Source organism: Oncorhynchus masou, chromosome 30, assembly GCF_036934945.1.
Source record: "Oncorhynchus masou masou isolate Uvic2021 chromosome 30, UVic_Omas_1.1, whole genome shotgun sequence".
NCBI lineage: Eukaryota > Metazoa > Chordata > Actinopteri > Salmoniformes > Salmonidae > Oncorhynchus > Oncorhynchus masou.
In genome coordinates, this window is record NC_088241.1 from 22,199,015 (window position 1) to 22,218,265 (window position 19,251).

General features: G+C 42.3%; 2 protein-coding genes across 4 annotated transcripts; one reads left to right on the forward strand and one right to left on the reverse strand.

Annotated features, from left to right (window-relative positions):
* The first annotated feature begins 115 nt into the window (after positions 1-115).
* LOC135522360 (free fatty acid receptor 2-like) lies at positions 116-8,682 on the forward strand. 3 transcript variants are annotated; one of them, XM_064948527.1, is made up of 9 exons: positions 116-327; positions 1,864-1,959; positions 2,571-2,930; positions 3,193-3,488; positions 3,625-4,418; positions 4,963-5,190; positions 5,535-5,653; positions 5,737-6,457; positions 6,842-8,682. In XM_064948527.1, the coding sequence occupies exon 9, from the start codon at positions 6,851-6,853 to the stop codon at positions 7,802-7,804; it is 954 nt and encodes a 317-aa protein (XP_064804599.1). In that variant the 5' UTR covers positions 116-327; positions 1,864-1,959; positions 2,571-2,930; positions 3,193-3,488; positions 3,625-4,418; positions 4,963-5,190; positions 5,535-5,653; positions 5,737-6,457; positions 6,842-6,850; the 3' UTR covers positions 7,805-8,682. The 3 variants fall into 3 exon arrangements, with proteins under 3 accessions (XP_064804599.1, XP_064804600.1, XP_064804601.1); XM_064948528.1 differs by lacking the exons at positions 116-327; positions 1,864-1,959; positions 2,571-2,930; positions 3,193-3,488; positions 3,625-4,418 and having other exon boundaries at positions 4,456-5,190; XM_064948529.1 differs by lacking the exons at positions 116-327; positions 1,864-1,959; positions 2,571-2,930; ... (1 more) ...; positions 3,625-4,418; positions 4,963-5,190 and having other exon boundaries at positions 5,380-5,653.
* A 1,474-nt stretch (positions 8,683-10,156) lies between these two features.
* On the reverse strand, positions 10,157-17,577 carry LOC135522361 (lens fiber membrane intrinsic protein-like). The gene is made up of 4 exons (XM_064948530.1): positions 17,084-17,577; positions 16,478-16,627; positions 16,147-16,281; positions 10,157-10,419 (listed from the first exon to the last, which is right to left on the reverse strand). The coding sequence occupies exons 1-4, from the start codon at positions 17,256-17,258 to the stop codon at positions 10,358-10,360; spliced, it is 522 nt and encodes a 173-aa protein (XP_064804602.1). The 5' UTR covers positions 17,259-17,577; the 3' UTR covers positions 10,157-10,357.
* Positions 17,578-19,251: the final 1,674 nt, after the last annotated feature.

Here is a 19,251-nt window from a genome sequence, read left to right on the forward strand (position 1 = left end):
ACTTTATTGTAACCTAATGTAATTGTTCACAGCATTATGATGACCTATGTTCTGTATAACCTTTAATGTTGTCAAGGTATTTAAAATTCTTAAACTTACTCTAATATCATTGAATGTACCAACACTAACAAAAAACGAGAAAAAAATACAAAGGTGTGTTTGAAAGCTAACAATAGAACAAACTCTTGGCCAATTGGAAAGTAGGCTCAGACAGACTCAGTGAGTTTCCTGTTTGAAAAGAATAAGGGGGAGGATGATGTAGTGGGTTTTGCTTTGTGAGAGGAACAGAGGGCCAACACAGACAGACGCTCACCGCCACCTCTGAAGGTAAGGCATGATGTTAAACTCTAGTTTAAAGGGGATTTGTAACAACATTTCAATTACAGGTTAACAATGTTGTTTTGTAGCCTGCAGGTACACTGTGATGCATTTCCAGTAACCTCTTCCCACAGGACCTATCACATAATATATCATTTTCTATTTGTTATTCACCAGGGGCAATGTCCAGAGCAATTCACAGCAGTGAATGAATACATTTTTATTATTTTCTCATATTGGTCCCCCGTGGCAATTGAACCCACAACCTTGATTTTGTAAGTGTCACACTCTACCAAATGAGCCACATGGGACCTAGTATTAAGTATTTATTAGGATCCCCATATAGATCTTCATAAGGCAGCAGCTACTCTTCCTGTAGTACAAACAGGAACAAAATAATTACATCTCAACAAAACAACAGCCTACATCCAAAGTAAAGCAATACATCATACAAGACATTACATTATTACTCTATTATTACAAATATACTGTAAAAATGTGGAGTATTACAATATTAAAATGTGTGTTTGTGTTAGAGTGTTCAATGTTTTTATGAATATCGCAAGCAATAACAGAATAAACTCAATTTGAATTACATACCTAATGTAGAAAAGAGGAGAATATCTTGTTTCTAATAATGTCAACTTTATTTATGAACTCCAATACTGAGCAAATTACACTAATTGGAGTCAATTACACTCACTGGAGTATCTGACATAGGATTTGAAAAAGCTTCTCCTTGTCATTATCAATCGCCTGGTGATTTGACAAAACGTGACCCCCCCCTAATGTATGAGTCACTGGTTTGCCTGGGAGGTGGTCCCTCGGCAAGTAAAGGTTGAAGAGCCCTGTTCTATGTAGTCAAGTGCTAGAGCTGCAGTATAGTGAGATGTTTTCATTAGAAAATATACAACAACTCTAAATATTCTGAATGTATTTATGTTGCGATTCAATCCATATTAAAACAGAAATGAAATAAAAGTACATAATTGACGTATGCAAGGTACTGGGTGTCGTGAGTGGGAAGTCAGGCGCAGGAAAACAGAGAGTTCAATATCGTGCTCTTTTAATGCATACACGGTGAACCACGGCCACCCCACTAAACACTAGGTGCTCAAAACAAAATGCCCCAGACACGGGGAACGAAACAGTCCCGCACTATACACGAACATAAACCAACATGTTCGACAATAACAAACACCAGGGTTACAATAATCAATCCAGCACAAAGAAACGGGAGGGCCGGCTGACTAATAAAGCCCAACTAATTACAACAAACTAAAACAGGTGATACCAATAAACACATAAGGAGGGGGAGGAAAGAAATCAGTGGCAGCTGGTAGGCCGGTGACGACGAACGCCGAGCGCCACCCGAACGGGAAGGGGAGCCACCTTCGGTCGGACTCGTGACAACGTAAAGGAAAATACCCAAAATATTTTTCTTGTCAGCAATCTGTAATTCTGTATTTTGAAAGTTACATATCTTGAACCAAAATATAGTTTTCCTTTATTAATTGATTGGGTGATTAATTGTTTGTTTAATAGCTACAAACTTCAGCATCCTATCCATCACATGACATCGGGACCTTAATAGACTATAGACACCTCCGACTGTAATGGACATCCTCAGCTTCATCACAGGTACATTATACACATCTTATTAAATTACATTGTTTGCATGGTAACATTTTATTTCTGCATCAACATGTGCATTATCTGACTTTAGTTTTCTAGCTTTAAGCCATTAAATGTCACCACATGTTAAATACTGTATGTTTACAGTAAATGCTACTTATTTTGCTTTGGAGCAGCTGGTGCTTCAGAAACTGATGAAGCTTTTATAATGGAACCCAATTATTTGGCGTCCCGTCACTCTGATTGTTGTGAAAGTATGAAAAGTATGAAAGTGATTGTTGTGAAAGTGCTACATGTATGAAGAAAGACAACAACAATGACAAAATGTGCTAAGATGAATAAAACCAAAATGTGCTTTGTCATTATGGGGTATTGTGCTTAGATTGATGAGGAGAAAAACTATTGAATCCAATTTAGAATAAGGCTGTAATGTAACAAAATGTGGGAAAAGTGAAGGGGTCTGAATTCTTTCCAAATGCACTGTACTACTGTGGATCAACCAACTCTTCTGTTCCTCAAATTGGGGAAGGTTATTTAAACTCCACTTGATACAGCTGGAAAAGTAATGAAAGAGAACTCATACAATGTAAACTGACTTTTTAGGTCTTCTTCCTCAGGGTGCACACTTGTCTCGCTTGGTCACTGTTGGATAGTGAAGGTGCCCAATACTGTGAAGGCAGTAGATGGTAGTTGTGTAGAAGTGTCCTGTCACACCGCCCCCCACCACAGGGTCATCTGGTACCGGTATCATAGCATTCTCTATCCCAAGGTTTATAATGGCAAGGAACCGACCAGTGTGGAGAGCAGCTTTAGAGGGCGTACATCAGTGCCAGGTAATGCATCAGAGGGTGACTGTACACTGAGGGTTGAGAGAGTGACATGGACAGACAATAACCTCCAGCTCTACGTGTTGATCAACCCTGATGAGTCAGCTACACAAAATTTCCATCGTCAGATCGCAAGGATTACAATTGAAAGTAAGCACACTCATGGAGAGGAGTATTAGATTGGATATTTGTTGTCGTTAAACAACTGAAAAAATACAACAGATTGTGATCAGATGAACAGTACTTCATTACTTTGACATCTGTATTTAGGAGTGATAGTGATAAGTAGTTGGAGCACTATGTTAAAACTGAATGAGAATTGCAGACAGGGCGTTAAACCATTAGTCACGGGAACTGGTAATGCCTTGTTTGCCTTTGGTTCCAGCTAATAATAATTTATTTGAACTTGCAGATAGAAGAGCTCCTGCCTTATCCATGAAGAATGCAATGGTGGATGGAGCCTTATTCCAGGCCAACCGTACTGTCTAGCATTCCTGCCCATCCTCTCCTCCATCCCTTCGCTGGAGCCGTTTGCCTGTCAATTCTACAGCAGTGACTTCCATGGAGGAAAAGGGAGGGCTGTGGGTGTCTACTGAGACAATACAAGGAAGAGGAACGTGCCAACTGCACAAAAAAAAGAGATGAAATGCATAGCTCAATTCGCTACTTTACAAACTGAGAGTCAACCAGTCATTCTTAACATCTCATGTACGTTTTTGGTCTTTCTTGTTTGATCTCAGTTGTGTAATTATTCCGTTCACAGGCCATCACTTAAATAAATCTACAATTTTACAGAACAAACGACTACAAAGTCACAATACATGTTTCTCTACTTTATTAACAGATGCCCCTGTAGGTGTGGAGGTGATGGTGGATGAACAGCCAGTCAGTGAAGGTCATAGTGTCAACCTGGAGTGTGTTGCTGACAGCAACCCCCAGCCAGGCAGGTATGTGTAGATCAGACGACAGGGAGGCCAAAGCATCCAAATGAATTCAACTCAGGGCAAAATGTCCTATCCCAACATTAGCAGAGACACCTCATTCTCCTGCATTGTCCAAAATAATATTGGATCAAATCAGTCAGCCTGGCTGTTAATGGATGTCAACTGTAAGTATCTCATTGTATGTGTCTATGTGTGGTTGCACAGTTTCCAATGGAACTAACATTATATTTGTACTATGAGATGCTAATTCTAGCGACACATTATGTGTGTAAAATAGAAGAAAGGACTCCTTCCCACACTAACATAGTTCTATTGTCATTGTTTCTCACTCACAACAGGAAGGAAGGCAAATGTGTAGTGTCAAAAAACATTTTTAAACCCTTTGTGTCATTCTGTCACTCCAGTCCCCCCAGCAATCCTCTCTGACTCCACTTGCTCCTTGAAGGCTGGGATTCTGCACTGTGTGTGTGTAGAGCAGAAGCCCGACCTAATGCCATTCTGCACTGGACAATCAACGGAAGCAGCACTCTCCCATCCTCCTTCACTTCCATCACCATATACAGAGAAAATATGGTGTCAGCAGAACTCACTGGGCCTGTGGAAAGAGGCCCGAATGTCTCCTGTGTAGCCAGTAACTCACTGGCCACTGACATCCAGCAGCTGCCCCTTGACACAAAATTCACAGCTGGACAGTGTAAGTAAGCATTCAGTACAGAATTTGTTGTTTGTCTTCTGATATTGTAACGGCTTTCTTTGTGTGAAGGAGAGTCGGACCAAAATGCAGCGTGGCTATTTAGATTCATGTTTAATAAAACAAAGGAAACACGAATCAATACAAAAACAATAAACGTAACGTGAAAACCGAAACAGCCTAAACTGGTGCAAACTAACACAAGAACAGGAACAATCACCCACAAAACCCAACACCAAACAGGCTACCTGAATATGGTTCCCAATCAGAGACAATGACTCACACCTGCCTCTGATTGAGAACCATATCAGGCCAAACATAGAACCAGACAAACTAGACATGAAACATAGAATGCCCACTCATATCACACCCTGACCAAACAAAACATAGAAACATACAAAGCAAACTATGGTCAGGGTGTGACAGATATCATTATAATCGGCACACAGTGACAGTCATTCTTCCTCCTCTGCCTCCCCATGTGTCCCCCTCTCTCTCTCTCTCTTGCTCTCACTGTCTCTCTCTGTCTGTCTTTCTTTGAACACAGTTCTGCCATGGATGCTGACTGCTCTGGCAGTGTAAGTGTCTTTCTGTGGGGAGCTGTAATGTTTGTACGCAGAATACGTTGCAGAGAGTGGTTTGTATGGTTCTTGATGATGATGATGTCACATATTAAACCAATATTGGGTGTGTCATTTTGAATGATGTCTCCCTTCTACATTATCTGTAGGCCAAAGGCCAGCTCTAATCTCCCCACTTTGGATATCCCTCTAAGGTACTGTCATTTCACCATCTGTATTTTACATACAACAAATAATCATGTTCAAGCTCATTGACATTGACATGTTTTTGTCTTTAAGGCAACCTGTCCCTAAGGTACAGCAATCCCCAAAAGTAACATAAGATAACCCTTTGAAGAACCCATTTTGGTTCCTAGTAGTACTCTTTTGGTTCCAGGTTTTGGTTCCAGGTAGTACCCTTTCTACAGAAGGTTCTACATAGAACCCAAAAGGATTCTTCCTGCTCCTGCCATGCCTCGACTGCTCATCCGGTGTCTCCTTGACCTGCCTCCACTCCCCCAGTGCTCTTTCCCTTTCTGTGTGTGTGTGATTGTGTTAGCAGAGACAGGTGTGCTGGAGTCAGAGCAGATTCCCACCAGCTGAAACCTGTTCCAATCAAGACCTCTACAAATACTCAGCCCTGCCACTTCCACGCCGTCAGATCGTAATCTCTGCGCAGTCAGTCTATGGTCCTTTTTAGATCCTGTTGTCCTGCTGTGCCTGTCTTCCCTTGACTGACACTGTTTTCCTCTCTACTACAGTTCTGCCCACTCTGACTCTGGTCCCTGTGTCCAGTCCTACTTCAGTCCTGCCACTCTGTCCTGGATCCCCCACTCTACGGCTCCCTGGGATTCCCCTCTGGATCTGCTTACCCTGTCCCAACATGTCTCGCTCCAGCCTCGGCCTCCGGACCTGGTTTACTGCAACCTGCCTTAGCTCCCCCTGGCCTGCCCTCAATCTTCCCCCTGTGTTTTAATAAATACCTTGGTCACCTCATCCCAGTCACCTGTTCACCTGGGTTCACCTGTTCCGCTTCTTGTGACACAAAAGGGTTCTAACTGGAACCAAAAAGGGTTCTCCTATGGGGACAGCTGAAGAACCCTTTGGAACACTTTTTCTAAGAGTGTAGCACCTTAATTAACCCCCTAGTCAAAGGGACACCTTATGTTGACAGTTATGCAAAACTTCATTGATTTAGGCCCAGTGATGGCTGTTACACTTGGTTTATTATACTGTTGCTTATCTCATTATATACAAACCACCCATTCATTGACTGCTTACTTGTTCTAATAAAATGAGCTAGAGAGAACATTTTTTCAAGTTAAATTAGGAGCATGTAATTAGAAAGAGGTGGACAGTCCTCCCCAACCAAGCTGAGGAGAGTAGTGACTTTAATCTGCACAAATAACTTTCCGTGAAGCCTGTGTAGCGGATAGCCTTGGACTTTCCACCATATCCTCTGTTTGATGAACTGTTGATAGCGTGAGTAATACTTCAATGACTGTTCATTATTGTTATTTAAGCCTTGGTCCTGACAGCGCACTGCAAATTTATGTTATTAGATAGCCTAATACTGGGAGCTGATACAATCATCTCAAAAAACAATCTAAACAATCTACATTATACCATGATGCTTTTATTTCGACATGGCGGAGCTTGGGTTTGAACTATAAAAAATGGAATAGGAGATGATTTCATGGATGGTTTCATTTTCATTTCAAAATTTCCTCATCAAGCTGCATCCATTACATCATCATTTGAGATAATGGTTGATTTTAATTTAGAGTTGACCATTGTTCAGCTAAAACTATGTGCTATATGATCAAATATAGATAATAGTTGCTGTCATTCTCTGCTCGTCCTCAGTTGAAAGCCATGGTGGTGAGAAGTGGGGTGATTCTGTCTGTCTACATCATCACCTTCCTGATTGGCCTGCCTGGCAACATCCTGGCACTTTACGCCTTCAGCGTCAAGATCCACAAAAAACCCACTCCCACAGACATCCTCCTGCTCAACCTGACTGTGTCCGACCTTATCTTCCTGCTCTTCCTGCCCCTCAAGATGCACGAGGCAGCCTCCGGCATGGTCTGGACTCTCCCCAGGCTTCTCTGCAATGTTACCTCTTTCGTCTTCTTCTCCACCATCTACACCAGCTCCCTCCTGCTGATGGTGGTCAGTGTTGACCGCTACCTGTGTGTGGCCTTCCCTGTCCAGTACAGGCTCCGCCGCAAGCCCTTGTACGGAGTGGTGAGCAGCCTGTTGGTGTGGGTCTTCAGCTCGGTCCACCTCTGCTTCATCTACATCGTGGAGAACCAGACCTCATCTGATTTATATACCTGCTATAACAACTTCACCCAGGAGCAGCTGAAGGTGGTGCTTCCCATGCGCTTGGAGCTGTGTGTGGTTCTATACATCGTGCCACTGCTGGTCTGTGTGTTCTGCTACCTGAACTTCATCCTCATCCTCAATAGGACCCCTAACCTTTGTGCAGAGAAAAGGAAGAGAGCCGTCGGAATGGCTGTAGGGACCTTGCTTGTTTTTGTTGTCTGCTTCCTGCCCTATAATGTCACCCATGTACAGGGGTTCATCATCCAAGACAACGTGGAGTGGCGGCTCTACGCTCTGCTCCTGACCACAGTCAACACCGTCCTGGATCCTGTGACGTTCTACTTCTCCTCCTCCATGTTCCAGGCCACCATGAAGAGGATCTTAACTGGGAAGCGAAGGAACAGCACACCTGGTGTCTTCATGACAGCTCAAAACAACACTAGAGACATAGAGGGACATAGTAACCCAGCCACAACTGAGGGAGGTTTGTCTGACAAGTGACAGAGCTTTTGATGACAATTGAAGACTTCCTAATATGGATGCCATATTACGGGGCAGACAGTCACCAGTTCACAGCCAATGATGTAGACAAGAGAGAGACCTGCCAGCAGCATACCTGCCAGGAGAATACCAACCTACATCCCACTGCTCACTTAACTATGAAGCTAAGCAGGGTTGGTCTTAGTTGGTCCCTGGACACATACAACCACATGGACACATACAGTAACAATTAGTGGTTTGTTGCTACAGTACTCGTCAAGTGTTAGCAAAATGCTAATACACATATGATGTTACATCAACCTTGGGCACATGGAAAAATACATGTTAGGATTCTGTTATCATTTACATGACTGTTCTCTTGGGAAGTCAATGTCTGTTTCCACACTATTTACAAAATCGATATTAAAATTAGACATTGGTATTTCCCTCCCTCCTACACATATGTAATATCAGATGTAAGCACAGCAATGTTTTGCATTTTAGTTAATCGTTACCATGCACTCTCAACTCCTCATGTTTGCACTGTTCAATAAGTCTGCTGTACACTCAAACAGGTCTGCTTGTCTGCTATATATGCTAGAAAATGGAAATAGAACATTCTGCTGTTTTGACCAAAGTAACGACCTTCTTGGGAAGTCTGAATACACATGGCTGAGCTCTCCAATTCCTGATTAAAAATAAATACACATCCACAGCCAGGTAGGTTATGACCATTTGGAATTAAGAATGTGTTATCCTTCTCCTTTTAAGGTTGTCACTGTTGAGCTGCAAGTGTACTGTGGGGAGAATGTAGCTATAAGCAAATTGTGATTCATTCATTGGTAATAAGGAGTTGGCTGAGATATTGTAACAAAAATACATTGATCATTGAAAACGGCTACATTTGTATGATTTTAAAATATGATTATTGGGCACCCTGAATGTGTTATTTTTGGTTTTGCTGCTGCTCAGCGCCTTCAACACCTGCCTGGACCCTATTATCTTCTACTTCTCCTCCTCTGCTTTCCGCGTCACTACCAAGATGGCCATCTGCAAGATGCTGGGACTGCGACAGGGTTAGGCTGCAGTCCAAAGGGAAAGCACAATAGCCGATATGGGCCAAGAGCTGAAAATGTAATTCAGGGTAATTTTGTCAAAAATAACTATTCATTTCACCAATTGTTTTAATTCTATCATAAAGAGCAAATGTTCAACTTCATTCAAAAAAACATGTTTTCCCATCTCAAGAGGTTCAATTAAGAAGAATAACTATACAAATTCAAATTAAAGTGACAGGATTGACTGTAATAGGGTTAACAATGTTATCTTAAATCCGCCATAACTCCCTTTGTGACAGGGTGAATGGAAGCATGTTGTGTGCAGCAGCGGGAGGCAATTGCAATGCAAGTTCAACAAAAACATCTCTAGTAACTTGTTGAAAACATTTCTAGCCTGTCTATCTATGGGTAACACAGGGTTGATGGGCTATGCTCAGCGTGTTTTCCAGCACAAAGCAAATGGCCTAAAAAAGTAGAACCAGCTCACCTGCTTTTACACTATGATATCGTTATATTAGTAGATGGTATGTTATTCTTTGGATTCAATCATTTAAAAACAAATAGTTTTACCATATTAAAACGTGAGTTCAGTTCATGTTACAGGGCCAACATAAACCTGAGGGACAAATGTAAATGAATCATTAAATAAGTAGGAATCTTCAGACATGACTTTCCTGAAATAACAAAATAACTTGGATTAAGTAGATATATTTCGTAGAAGGTGAACAAAGACGACATTGGACATGCCAAATGGGGATTTTCAGAGAGAAACAAATACCTTACTTTAATGAAAACACACTGCTATTAGAATGTGTAAATAAATACAAATTTAAAAAGGCTTGGCTTAGTTAAAGCATAGATGCATGTGATTCCATTGAAATGACAAAAGGCACTCTATTCGTGGAGAGACCTAGCTATGTGCAGTATATTTCAAGATAATATGTAGTTTGTGTTTTACACATTTCTGTGAACTGTACCTTTCTTGCCAAAGTCATTCATATTTAAATGTTCAAATGTTTACATTCCATTTACAAAAGTGAGCACTTCATACATGATTCATTTGTTTCATCACAGTAGCTTCTGTTACCCTTTGAATTGCACACTATGTGAAAGCTTGGTTGTTACCCTTTAAAATTATGAATTTGTTTGGTTAGAGCTGTGTTACCCATTTTAATTGACACATAATGCTAAATATTTTCTACCTCCATTTTGTATTGGCATGAATCAGCTAACATATTTGTGTTGCAAAGACCTTTCTGTATTCAAGAGTTTCAAGGCTGAATGTAACAAAGAGCATAAATGTTTTACTGCTAAAGAGAGTTATAGCTTTATTAAAATGACACGTAAACTGCTCAGGCAGAATCAAACATTTGTATTAATCTTTGGTTCTCAATTTTCCAGTACAGTTTCTATATTTCAGTGATATGTCTATTGGTGTAAGCTTGATTCTTTCATCGTGTTGGACTTGCGGTGCCAAAATGTCCCGAATTTCTTTCCACTGGCTTTCCTCTCTCTTTTAGCGTGGGCCCACCACTCTCCTGCATTCATGCATTCTGTAGGCACACATGTAAAATATTCCTGCAAAAGAAACAATTGTAAATCAACTGTCCAGCATCCATGCTACTTGAGGTAGTTCTCATATAGATAGATAAAGAATAGTGTCTTGCCAGCTATCAATGAACACCAGCATTGTCTGCATGTTTCATCAATAAAACTAGAACAATTGATGATATTCTGCAGTGTTTGGTTTGACAATTCGACTAGCAATTTTGGATTTCAAATAATTACTTAGGAGATGAGAAGAACATGTGCCATTTGATTCTAGTTCTGCTCATCCATAGAGAACAAAAGAGGGCATACTCCTATATTTGCCATTGATCGTTTCTGTGACAGCATTGGCAGCTCTTCCATTTTTGTATTTTTGTATTTTTTTTATTTGACTTTTATTCAACCAGGTAGGCCAGTTGAGAACAAGTTCTCCTTTACAACTGCGACCTGTCCAAGATAAAGCAAAGCAGTGCGACACAAACAACAGCACAGAATTACACATGGAATAAACAAGCGTACAGTCAATAACAATATAGAGAAAAAAAGAGTCTATATACAGTGTGTGCAAATGGCTTGAGGAGGTAAGGCAATAAATAAGCCATAGTAGTAAAGGAATTACAATTGAGCATATTAACACTGGAGAGATATATGAGCAGAGGATGAAGAGCAAATGATGAGTGTGCAAGTAGTGAAACTGGTTTGCAAAAGAGCAGAAAAGTAAATAAAAACAATTTGGAGATGAGGTAGGTAGATTGGGAGGGCTATTTACAGATGGACTATGTACAGCTGCAGTGATCGGTTAGCTGCTCAGATAGCTGATGTTTAAAGTTAGTGAGGGAAATGTAAGTCTCCAGCGATTTTTGCAATTCGTTCCATTCACTGGCAGCAGAGGACTGGAAGGAAAGGGGGCCAAAGGAGGTGTTGGCTTTGGGGATGATCAGTGAGATATACCTGCTGGAGCGCGTGCTACGGGTGGGTGTTGTTATCGTGACCAGTGAGCTGAGATAAGGTGGAGCTTTACCTAGCATAGACTTATAGATGACCTGGAGCCAGTGGGTCTGGTAATAAATATGTAGCGAGGGTCAGCCAACTAGATCATACAGGTAACAGTGGTGGGTGGTATAAGGGGCTTTGGTAACAAAACGGATGTCACTGTGATAGACTGCAACCAGTTTGCTGAGTAGACTATTGGAAGCTATTTTGTAGACAACATACCCAAAGTCAAGGATCGGTAGGACAGTCAGTTTTACGAGGGTAAGTTTGGAGACGTGAGTGAAGGAGGCGTTGTTTTGAAATAGAAAGCAGATTCTAGATTTGATTTTGGATTGGAGATGTTTGATATGAGTCTGGAAGGAGAGTTTACAGGCTAGCCAGACACCTAGGTATTTGTAGTTGTCCACGTATTCTAGGTCAGAACTGTCCAGAGTAATGATGCTAGTCGGGCGGGCGGGTGCGGGCAGCGAACGTTTGAAAAGCATGCATTTGGTGTTACTAGCGTTTAAGAGCAGTTGGAGGCCATGGAAGAAGTGTTGTATGGCATTGAAGCTTGTTTGGAGGTTTGTTAACACAGTGTCCAAAGAAGGGTCAGATGTATACAGAATGGTGTCATCTGCATAGAGGTGGATCAGGGAATCACCCGCAGCAAGAACGACATCGTTGATGTATACAGAGAAAAGAGTCGGCCCAAGAATTGAACCCTGTGGTACCCCCGTAGAGACTGCCAAAGGTCCGGACAACAGGCCCTCTGATTTGACACACTAAAGTCTGTCTGCGAAGTAGTTGGTGAACCAGACGAGGCAGGTACCTTGAGCGTGGCTGAGGTGCACCCATGACCAGCTCGGAAACCGGATTGCACAGCGGAGATGGTACGGTGGGATTTGAAATGGTCAGTGATCTGTTTATTAACTTCTTTGGGCTAAGGGGCAGATCTGCCCAAAGTAAACTGCCTGTTACTCAGGCCAAGAAGCTAGGATGTGCATATGTTGCATTGGATAGAAAACACTCTGAAGTTTCTAAAACTGTTAAAATATATATATATGTATGGCAGGTGAAACCCCGAGGACAATCCATCCAGGAATTTTATTTTTGAGGTCATCAAACTTTTCAATGCTTTTCTATGGGAAAGCCTAATAATTAGGACCCAGATTGCAGGTCCCATGGCTTCCACTAGATGTCAACAGCCTTTAGAAATTGTTTCATGCTTGTTTTTTGAAAAATGAAGAAGTATTCGAATTCTTTCAATGTATCCATCAGAAGGACTCTAGTCTTTTGGCGCGTGTGAATGAGTGCGCACTCCTCGTTCTTTTTCTCTGGTATTGAACACTGTATATTCCGTCTTAAATTTGATCAATTATTTACATATTAGGGTACCGGAGGTTGGATTAGAAACATTGTTTGAATTGTTCGGACAAGGTTTTACCTGTAACTGCATGTTGGGCGAGTTGGATCAAGTGATTTCTGAATCAAACGCGCCAAATAAACTGACATTTTTTGGGATATAAAGAAGGACTTTATTGAACAAAACGACCACTCATTGTATAACTGGGACCCTTTGGAGTGCAAAAAGATGAAGATCTTTAAAAGGTAAGTGATTTATTTTATCGCCATTTTTGAGACACCTGTGCAGGATATGAATTCATGTTAATGCAGGAAGTGGGTGAGGCGCTGTCCTCAGACGATCAAATGCTATGCTTTCAAAGCCTATTGTAAATCAGACAAAGCGGTTCAATTACCAAGATTCTAAGCTAAAGAATGGTGTATAACACTTGTATTTTTATGAATGTTTAATATTACTACTTTTGTATTTTGAATTTCATGCTCTGGATTTCGCCGGACGTTGTCGAGGTGGGATGCTAGCGTCCCAATGATCCGAAATAAGTTAACTTGGCTTTCGAAGACTTTAGAAAGGCAGAACAGGATGGATATAGGTCTATAACAGTTTGGTCTAAAGTGTCACCCCCTTTAAAGAGGGAGATGACCGCAGCAGCTTTCCAATCTTTAGGGATCTTGGATGATTTGAAAGAGAGGTTGAACAGACTGGTAATAGGGTTGCAACAATGGCGGCGGATCATTTTAGAAAGAAAAGGTCCAGATTGTCTAGCCCAGCTGATTTGTACGGGTCCAGGTTTTGCAGCTCAGTCAGAATATCTGCTATCTGTATTTGGGTGAAGGAGAAACTGGGGAGGCTCGGGCAAGTAGCTGCAGGGGGTGCGGCGCTGTTAGCCAGGTTTGGGGTAGAAAGGAGGAAAGTATGGCCAGCCGTAGAGAAATGCTTATTGAACATTTCGATTATCGTGGATTTATCAGTGGTGACCGTGTTTCCTAGCCTCAGTGCAGTGGGCAGCTGGGAGGGGGTGTTCCTGTTCACCATGGACCATGTCCCAAAACATTTTGGAGTTAGAGATACAGGATGCAAATTTATGTTTGAAAAGCCTTTGCTTTCCTGACTGACTCTATTGATTCCTGACTTCCCTGAAAAGTTGCATATCGCGGGGACTATTCGATGCTATTGCAGTCTGCCGCAAGATGTTTTTGTGCTGGTCAAGGGCAGTCAGGTCTGGAGTGAACCAAGGGCTATATCTGTTCTTAGTTCTGCATTTTTTGAAAGGGACATGCTTATTTAACCTCTCTAGGCTAGGGGGCGGTATTTTCATGTCCGGATGAAAAGCGTGCCCAAAGTAAACTGCCTGCTACTCAGGCCCAGAAGCTAGGATATGCATATTATTAGTATATTTGGATAGAACACACTCTGAAGTTTCTCAAACTGTTTGAATGATGTCTGTGAGTATAACAGAACTTATTTGGCAGGCAGGATCCTGAGAACAAACCATCCAGGAAAAACATTTTGAGGTCACTCTTTTCAATGGGTTTTCTATGTGGATCTAGATTTCTAAGGCACTTGCTTGCAGTTCCTATCACTTCCACTGGATGTCAACAGTCTTTAGAAATTGGTTGATGTGTTTCCTTTGAGAAATGAAGAAGTAGGGTTGTTCAGAACGAGGGTCGAGTCTAGTGTGCTGTTGTGATTGGGGAGCCGAGGGTCGAGGGTCGAGTCTAGTGTGCTGTTGTGGTTGAAAGCTCGCTCCACTTTGTTTTTACCCGCTATTGAACGCAGTTTATCCCGTCTTAAATTTGATTGATTATTTACTTAAAAATACCTAAAGTTGTATTAGGAAAATTGTTTGATTACAGGTAACTTATTAGATATTTTGGAGTCATGTTGCGCAAGTTGGAACCGGTGTTTTTCTGGATCAAACGCTCCAAATAAATGGACATTTTGGAGATATAACGACAGAATTAATCAAACAAAATGACCATTTGTGATGTTTATGGGACATATTGGAGTGCCAACAGAAGAAGCTCTTCAAAGGTAAGGCATGAATTATATTGTTATTTCTGAGTTTTCTGTCGCGCCTGGCTGGATGAAATATGATTGTCTGTGTTTGTTTGATGGGGTGCTGTCCTCAGATAATCGCATGGTTTGCTTTCGCCGTGAAGCCATTTTGAAATCTGAAACAGTGGCTGGATTAACAAGAAGTTAAGCTTTATTTTGACATATTGCATGTGTATTTTCAAGAATGTTAAATATTTACAATTCTGTAGTTTGAATTTGGCGCCCTGCACTTTCACTGGATGTTGGTCAGGTGGGAGTTAGAGTTAAGATGGTGAGAAAATTACTTTTAAAGAACGACCAGGCATCCTCGACTGACGGGATGAGGTCAATATCCTTCAGGATACCCGGGCCAGGTCGATTAGAAAGACCTGCTTGCAGAAGTGATTTAGGGAGCATTTGATGAGGGGTGGTCGTTTGACCACGGACCCATAGCGGACGTATTTAGAGGGCAAGTTGGTCAGGATAATATCTATGAGGGTGTCCATGTTTACGGACTTAGGTTGTACCTGGTGGTTTCCTTGATCATTTGTGTGGCATCTAGCTTAGATTGTAGGACTGCTGGGGTGTTAAGCATATCCCAGTTTAGGTCACCTAACAGAACAAACTCTGAAGATATATGGGGGGCAATCAATTCACATATGGTGTCCAGGGCACAGCTGGGAGCTGAGGGGGGACTATAACTGGCGGCAACAGTGAGATACTTATTTCTGGAGAGAAAATGTTATAGTTGGGTATGGAAATCTCAGAATTTTTGGTGGCCTTCCTAAGCCAGGATTCAGACACGGCAAGGACATCAGGGTTGGCAGAGTGTGCTAAAGCAGTGAGTAAAACAAACGTAGGGAGGAGGCTTCTGATGTTAACATGCATGAAACCAAGGCCTTTACGATTACAGAAGTCAACAAATGAGAGCGCCTGGGGACACGCAGGGCCTGGGTTAACCTCCACATCACCCGAGGAACAGAGGAGGAGTAGGATGAGGGTACGGCTAAAGGCTATCAAAACTGTCCGTCTAGTGCGTTGGGGACAGAGAATAAAGTAGTTGGCATATTATCTTCTTCTATACATTTATCGGCGGTCTGTAAACAAAAGGAAAAAGTGCATACAGCCACCTACTGTGCGTGATTGTGCTTTTTGTCAAAACAGCCATACAGCCAAAATTGGTGATTTACTGCCACCTGCAGTGTTGGAATGTTTGCTCAGAATATAATTCTTTGGCTGATCCTTCCCGCTGACCTGGATGGAATTCTATGATCCTTCCTTAACCTACAGGAAGTCCCACCCAGTTGACACCTTTTAATGCTAAAACAGACTTTCTGGCAAGTGTGCCCTCTATCCATATTTATGTATTTTTTTTTCATTTTTACCTGCAAAGAAGGTCATGAGCAGTGCCACCCAGCCCAGTATGTAGGACCAAGAGAAGCGCCAGTCACCGAATCGCTTCCCCAGGAAGTTCACCGTCACTCCAGTGTAGATGGCCATTGCAAGCAGAACAAATAGAGCTGGCGGAGAGTTAATACAGGACAAATTCGGACTCCCAATTTACAGTAGACAGAATTCTAGGTAAAATAGCGGTCGGGTCTGTAAACAGAGACAAAATGATTTGTCCTGGATTCATTTACATTTGTGTATTGAAGCTGTGACTATTTGTGTATTGTGTCTAGCTCTGTTAGCTTCGCAATGTCCAGTGGGACTCACTGGAGACAAAGAACATGATCCCTGCAGCGAAGGAGCGGTTGAACCTCTCGAAGGCGGAGAAATGGGCGAAGGAGAGAATGCCTGCGATGATGCCGGCAAAGCAAGACATGGCCGACAGGATCATGAAGGCACGGGTGGCATTCCAGTAGGCTGAGAGAGAGAGAGAGAGAGAGAGGAATAAAACAAAAAAAGGAGAGGACAGAAACAATTTCAAAGATTAGAGAAAGTTGCAAGCCCACACGCCAGTCTAATGCTCCTAATATAATAATTTTTCACCTAAACTAGTACCAGCCAATTAGGGACAACGGGTGCATGATTTGCCTCCATAGTTTGCCTCCACAGCGAAGACATGTTGAGTCTAAAAAACGTATTGATTCTATTGAGTCTGAGTCTAATGACACATGTTGCTATTTCAGTCATTCAGTCGTCTCCTTCATTTACAGTCCTTCTTGGTAGTCCTGAACATGGGTAGGACAGGCATACAGCATTCACATTAGGAAGTCATTCAACTAAGGGAGTTTCGTCTGACAACTAAGGGACGTCCTAATATGGATGCCGTACAGGCAGTCCCAGTGGTGCTATGGGTCCACAGTGCGCCCCACTCACCGATGCTGTCTGTCTGCATGTAGCACTTGCCCGACATGCAATACCTCCACAGGCCCTGGTGGGCGAAGCTGCCCGACAGGCGGTACTGCATCCAGTAGTCTGTCGCAGTTGAGACCACCAGCAGGATGTTCCCCACTATGGCGCAGAACAGGCCCCCTCCCATAAAGCTGTGCATCCTGAGTGACACTGCGACGGTGGCGAGGCTCTACGCACTGCAGCGCACAGCAAGGCAGAGGGACAGGGTCAATGGCACAGTCAATACAGGGAAACATCAGGCACAGGCAACACAGTCAACCATGGGGTACAGGCAACACAGTCAACCATGGGGCACAGGCAACACAGTCAACCATGGGGCACAAAGGAGGAGACAGCCATTTTCAACATTTTCAACACTGTACCCGGTGTCACACACATTATAGGGGGAGTCCTCTTCTGACACTTTCAGAGTGAGTGTATTACCTGGTTCTGTGCACCATTGATGCGTCTGTCTAGGTCTGTGTGTTGTGTTTAGTGTGTGGGCACAATGTGTGGCATTGTGGCCTGCTGTACTGGGGTCAGTTCTATTTCAATTCAGTCAATCCAGGAAGTGATTTATTTTTTTATTTTTTTAACAAATAATGATAACGATAAGCAGCTATTTGTAATTCTGGACATGCAATTCTCTTCCTGAATTCACTGAATTAAAATGGAATTGACCCCAACCCTGGCTACCTGTGCCCCATAGTTGACTGTGTTGCATGTGCCCCATGATTGACCATGCGGCACAGGCAACACAGTCAATCATGGGGCACATGCAACACAGTCAACTATGAGGCACAGGCAATAGAGTCAGCTATTGAACGATGGAATATTTTGCGGATGCCTTCAAGGTCCTAAGTTGCAGGCAGCCAGGGTTGGGGTCAATTCCATTTTAATTCAGTGAATTCAGGAAGTGAATTGCATGTCCAGAATTACAAATAGCTGCTTATCGTTATCATTATTTGTAAAAAAAAAAAAAAAAAAAAACTTCCTGGATTGACTGAATTGAAATAGAACTGACCCCAGTACAGCAGGCCACAATGCCACACATTGTGCCCACACACTAAACACAACACACAGACCTAGACAGACGCATCAATGGTGCACAGAACCAGACAATGCAGGCAGTGCTTCACTCAGCAACAGCGCAGAGACGTGACACACACTCAGCACAAACCAGATGAAGCAACACAGTATCACTTCCTTATTTGCAGGGACACACGTGAACATGTGTCATATTCAATAGCACAGGATGGCAAAGTGTCTCTGTAGTTGCACAGAGACCGTATGGACCCCATTTTGAACTGTACATGTTCAATTTCTGTATCACTGTCAACACTGTGCAATCCACTTACGCTATCCATTACCCGCATGCATTGTAGAGACGTCAGCTCAGTAACCTCAAACACATACAAAAATACACAAACACTCCACAAGAGTGGTTATACTGAAATATGGAAGTGTTACATTTCAAAGTGCGAGTGGAGGAGGGGCAGTGGTGTAAGTATTTACAGGCTCCAAAAAATGCTCATCTAGAACTAAACAACAAATGATGAATATAAAAGCTGGATGGTATTTCCTGAGACAGTGGTTCATGACCATCCAGCCAACAGTTATAACACCTCTGGAACACCTGTTTCCAGATGATAAAACGTCCATAGAGGTTCCTTTAGGGTTGAGGAAGCGAAGAGCTCACTGTTTTACTCATTGATCTTGCACCCGAGGCGGAACTAGAAAATAAACATTCAGTTCAGGGGTTCAACGCAAAATGAATGCTATTTGCAACACAGTCAGACCATTCACCAAGGCCCTATGTACTGCAGAGACTAATGGATGCCTCGTACTTTTTGCATCCATCTTGGCCATCCAGCCCATGGACGACATGCGCTACATTCAACATGCTTGCATTGAACGTTACTTGAGGTCGAGCGTTGAAGTCAATATCTGTAGAATGCTCAATTGGTTGCGATTGCATTTATTTTAATGCATACTTTGACATAAAATGACAATGATTGAAGAAAAATGATTGACTTATTTCGCTTTAGAGACTCAAGCATGATCTCATTCTGATTAGTACTGAATGATTTCAATCTAATTAGCCCTTAACCATTTAATTGCCCTTCAGACCAAGTCTTCGAAAAATATGCTTA

Excerpts from the sequence above, each read along its gene's own strand:
- LOC135522360 (XM_064948527.1), top strand. The coding sequence starts at position 6,851 with ATGGTGGTGAGAAGTGGGGTGATTCTGTCTGTCTACATCATCACCTTC.
- LOC135522361 (XM_064948530.1), bottom strand. The coding sequence starts at position 17,258 with ATGCACAGCTTTATGGGAGGGGGCCTGTTCTGCGCCATAGTGGGGAAC. Across the intron at positions 16,282-16,477 it reads GATCATGTTCTTTGTCTCCA|CTCTATTTGTTCTGCTTGCA; the intron begins GTGAGTCCCACT and ends ACTCTCCGCCAG. Across the intron at positions 10,420-16,146 it reads GCTCATGACCTTCTTTGCAG|GAATATTTTACATGTGTGCC; the intron begins GTAAAAATGAAA and ends TTTCTTTTGCAG.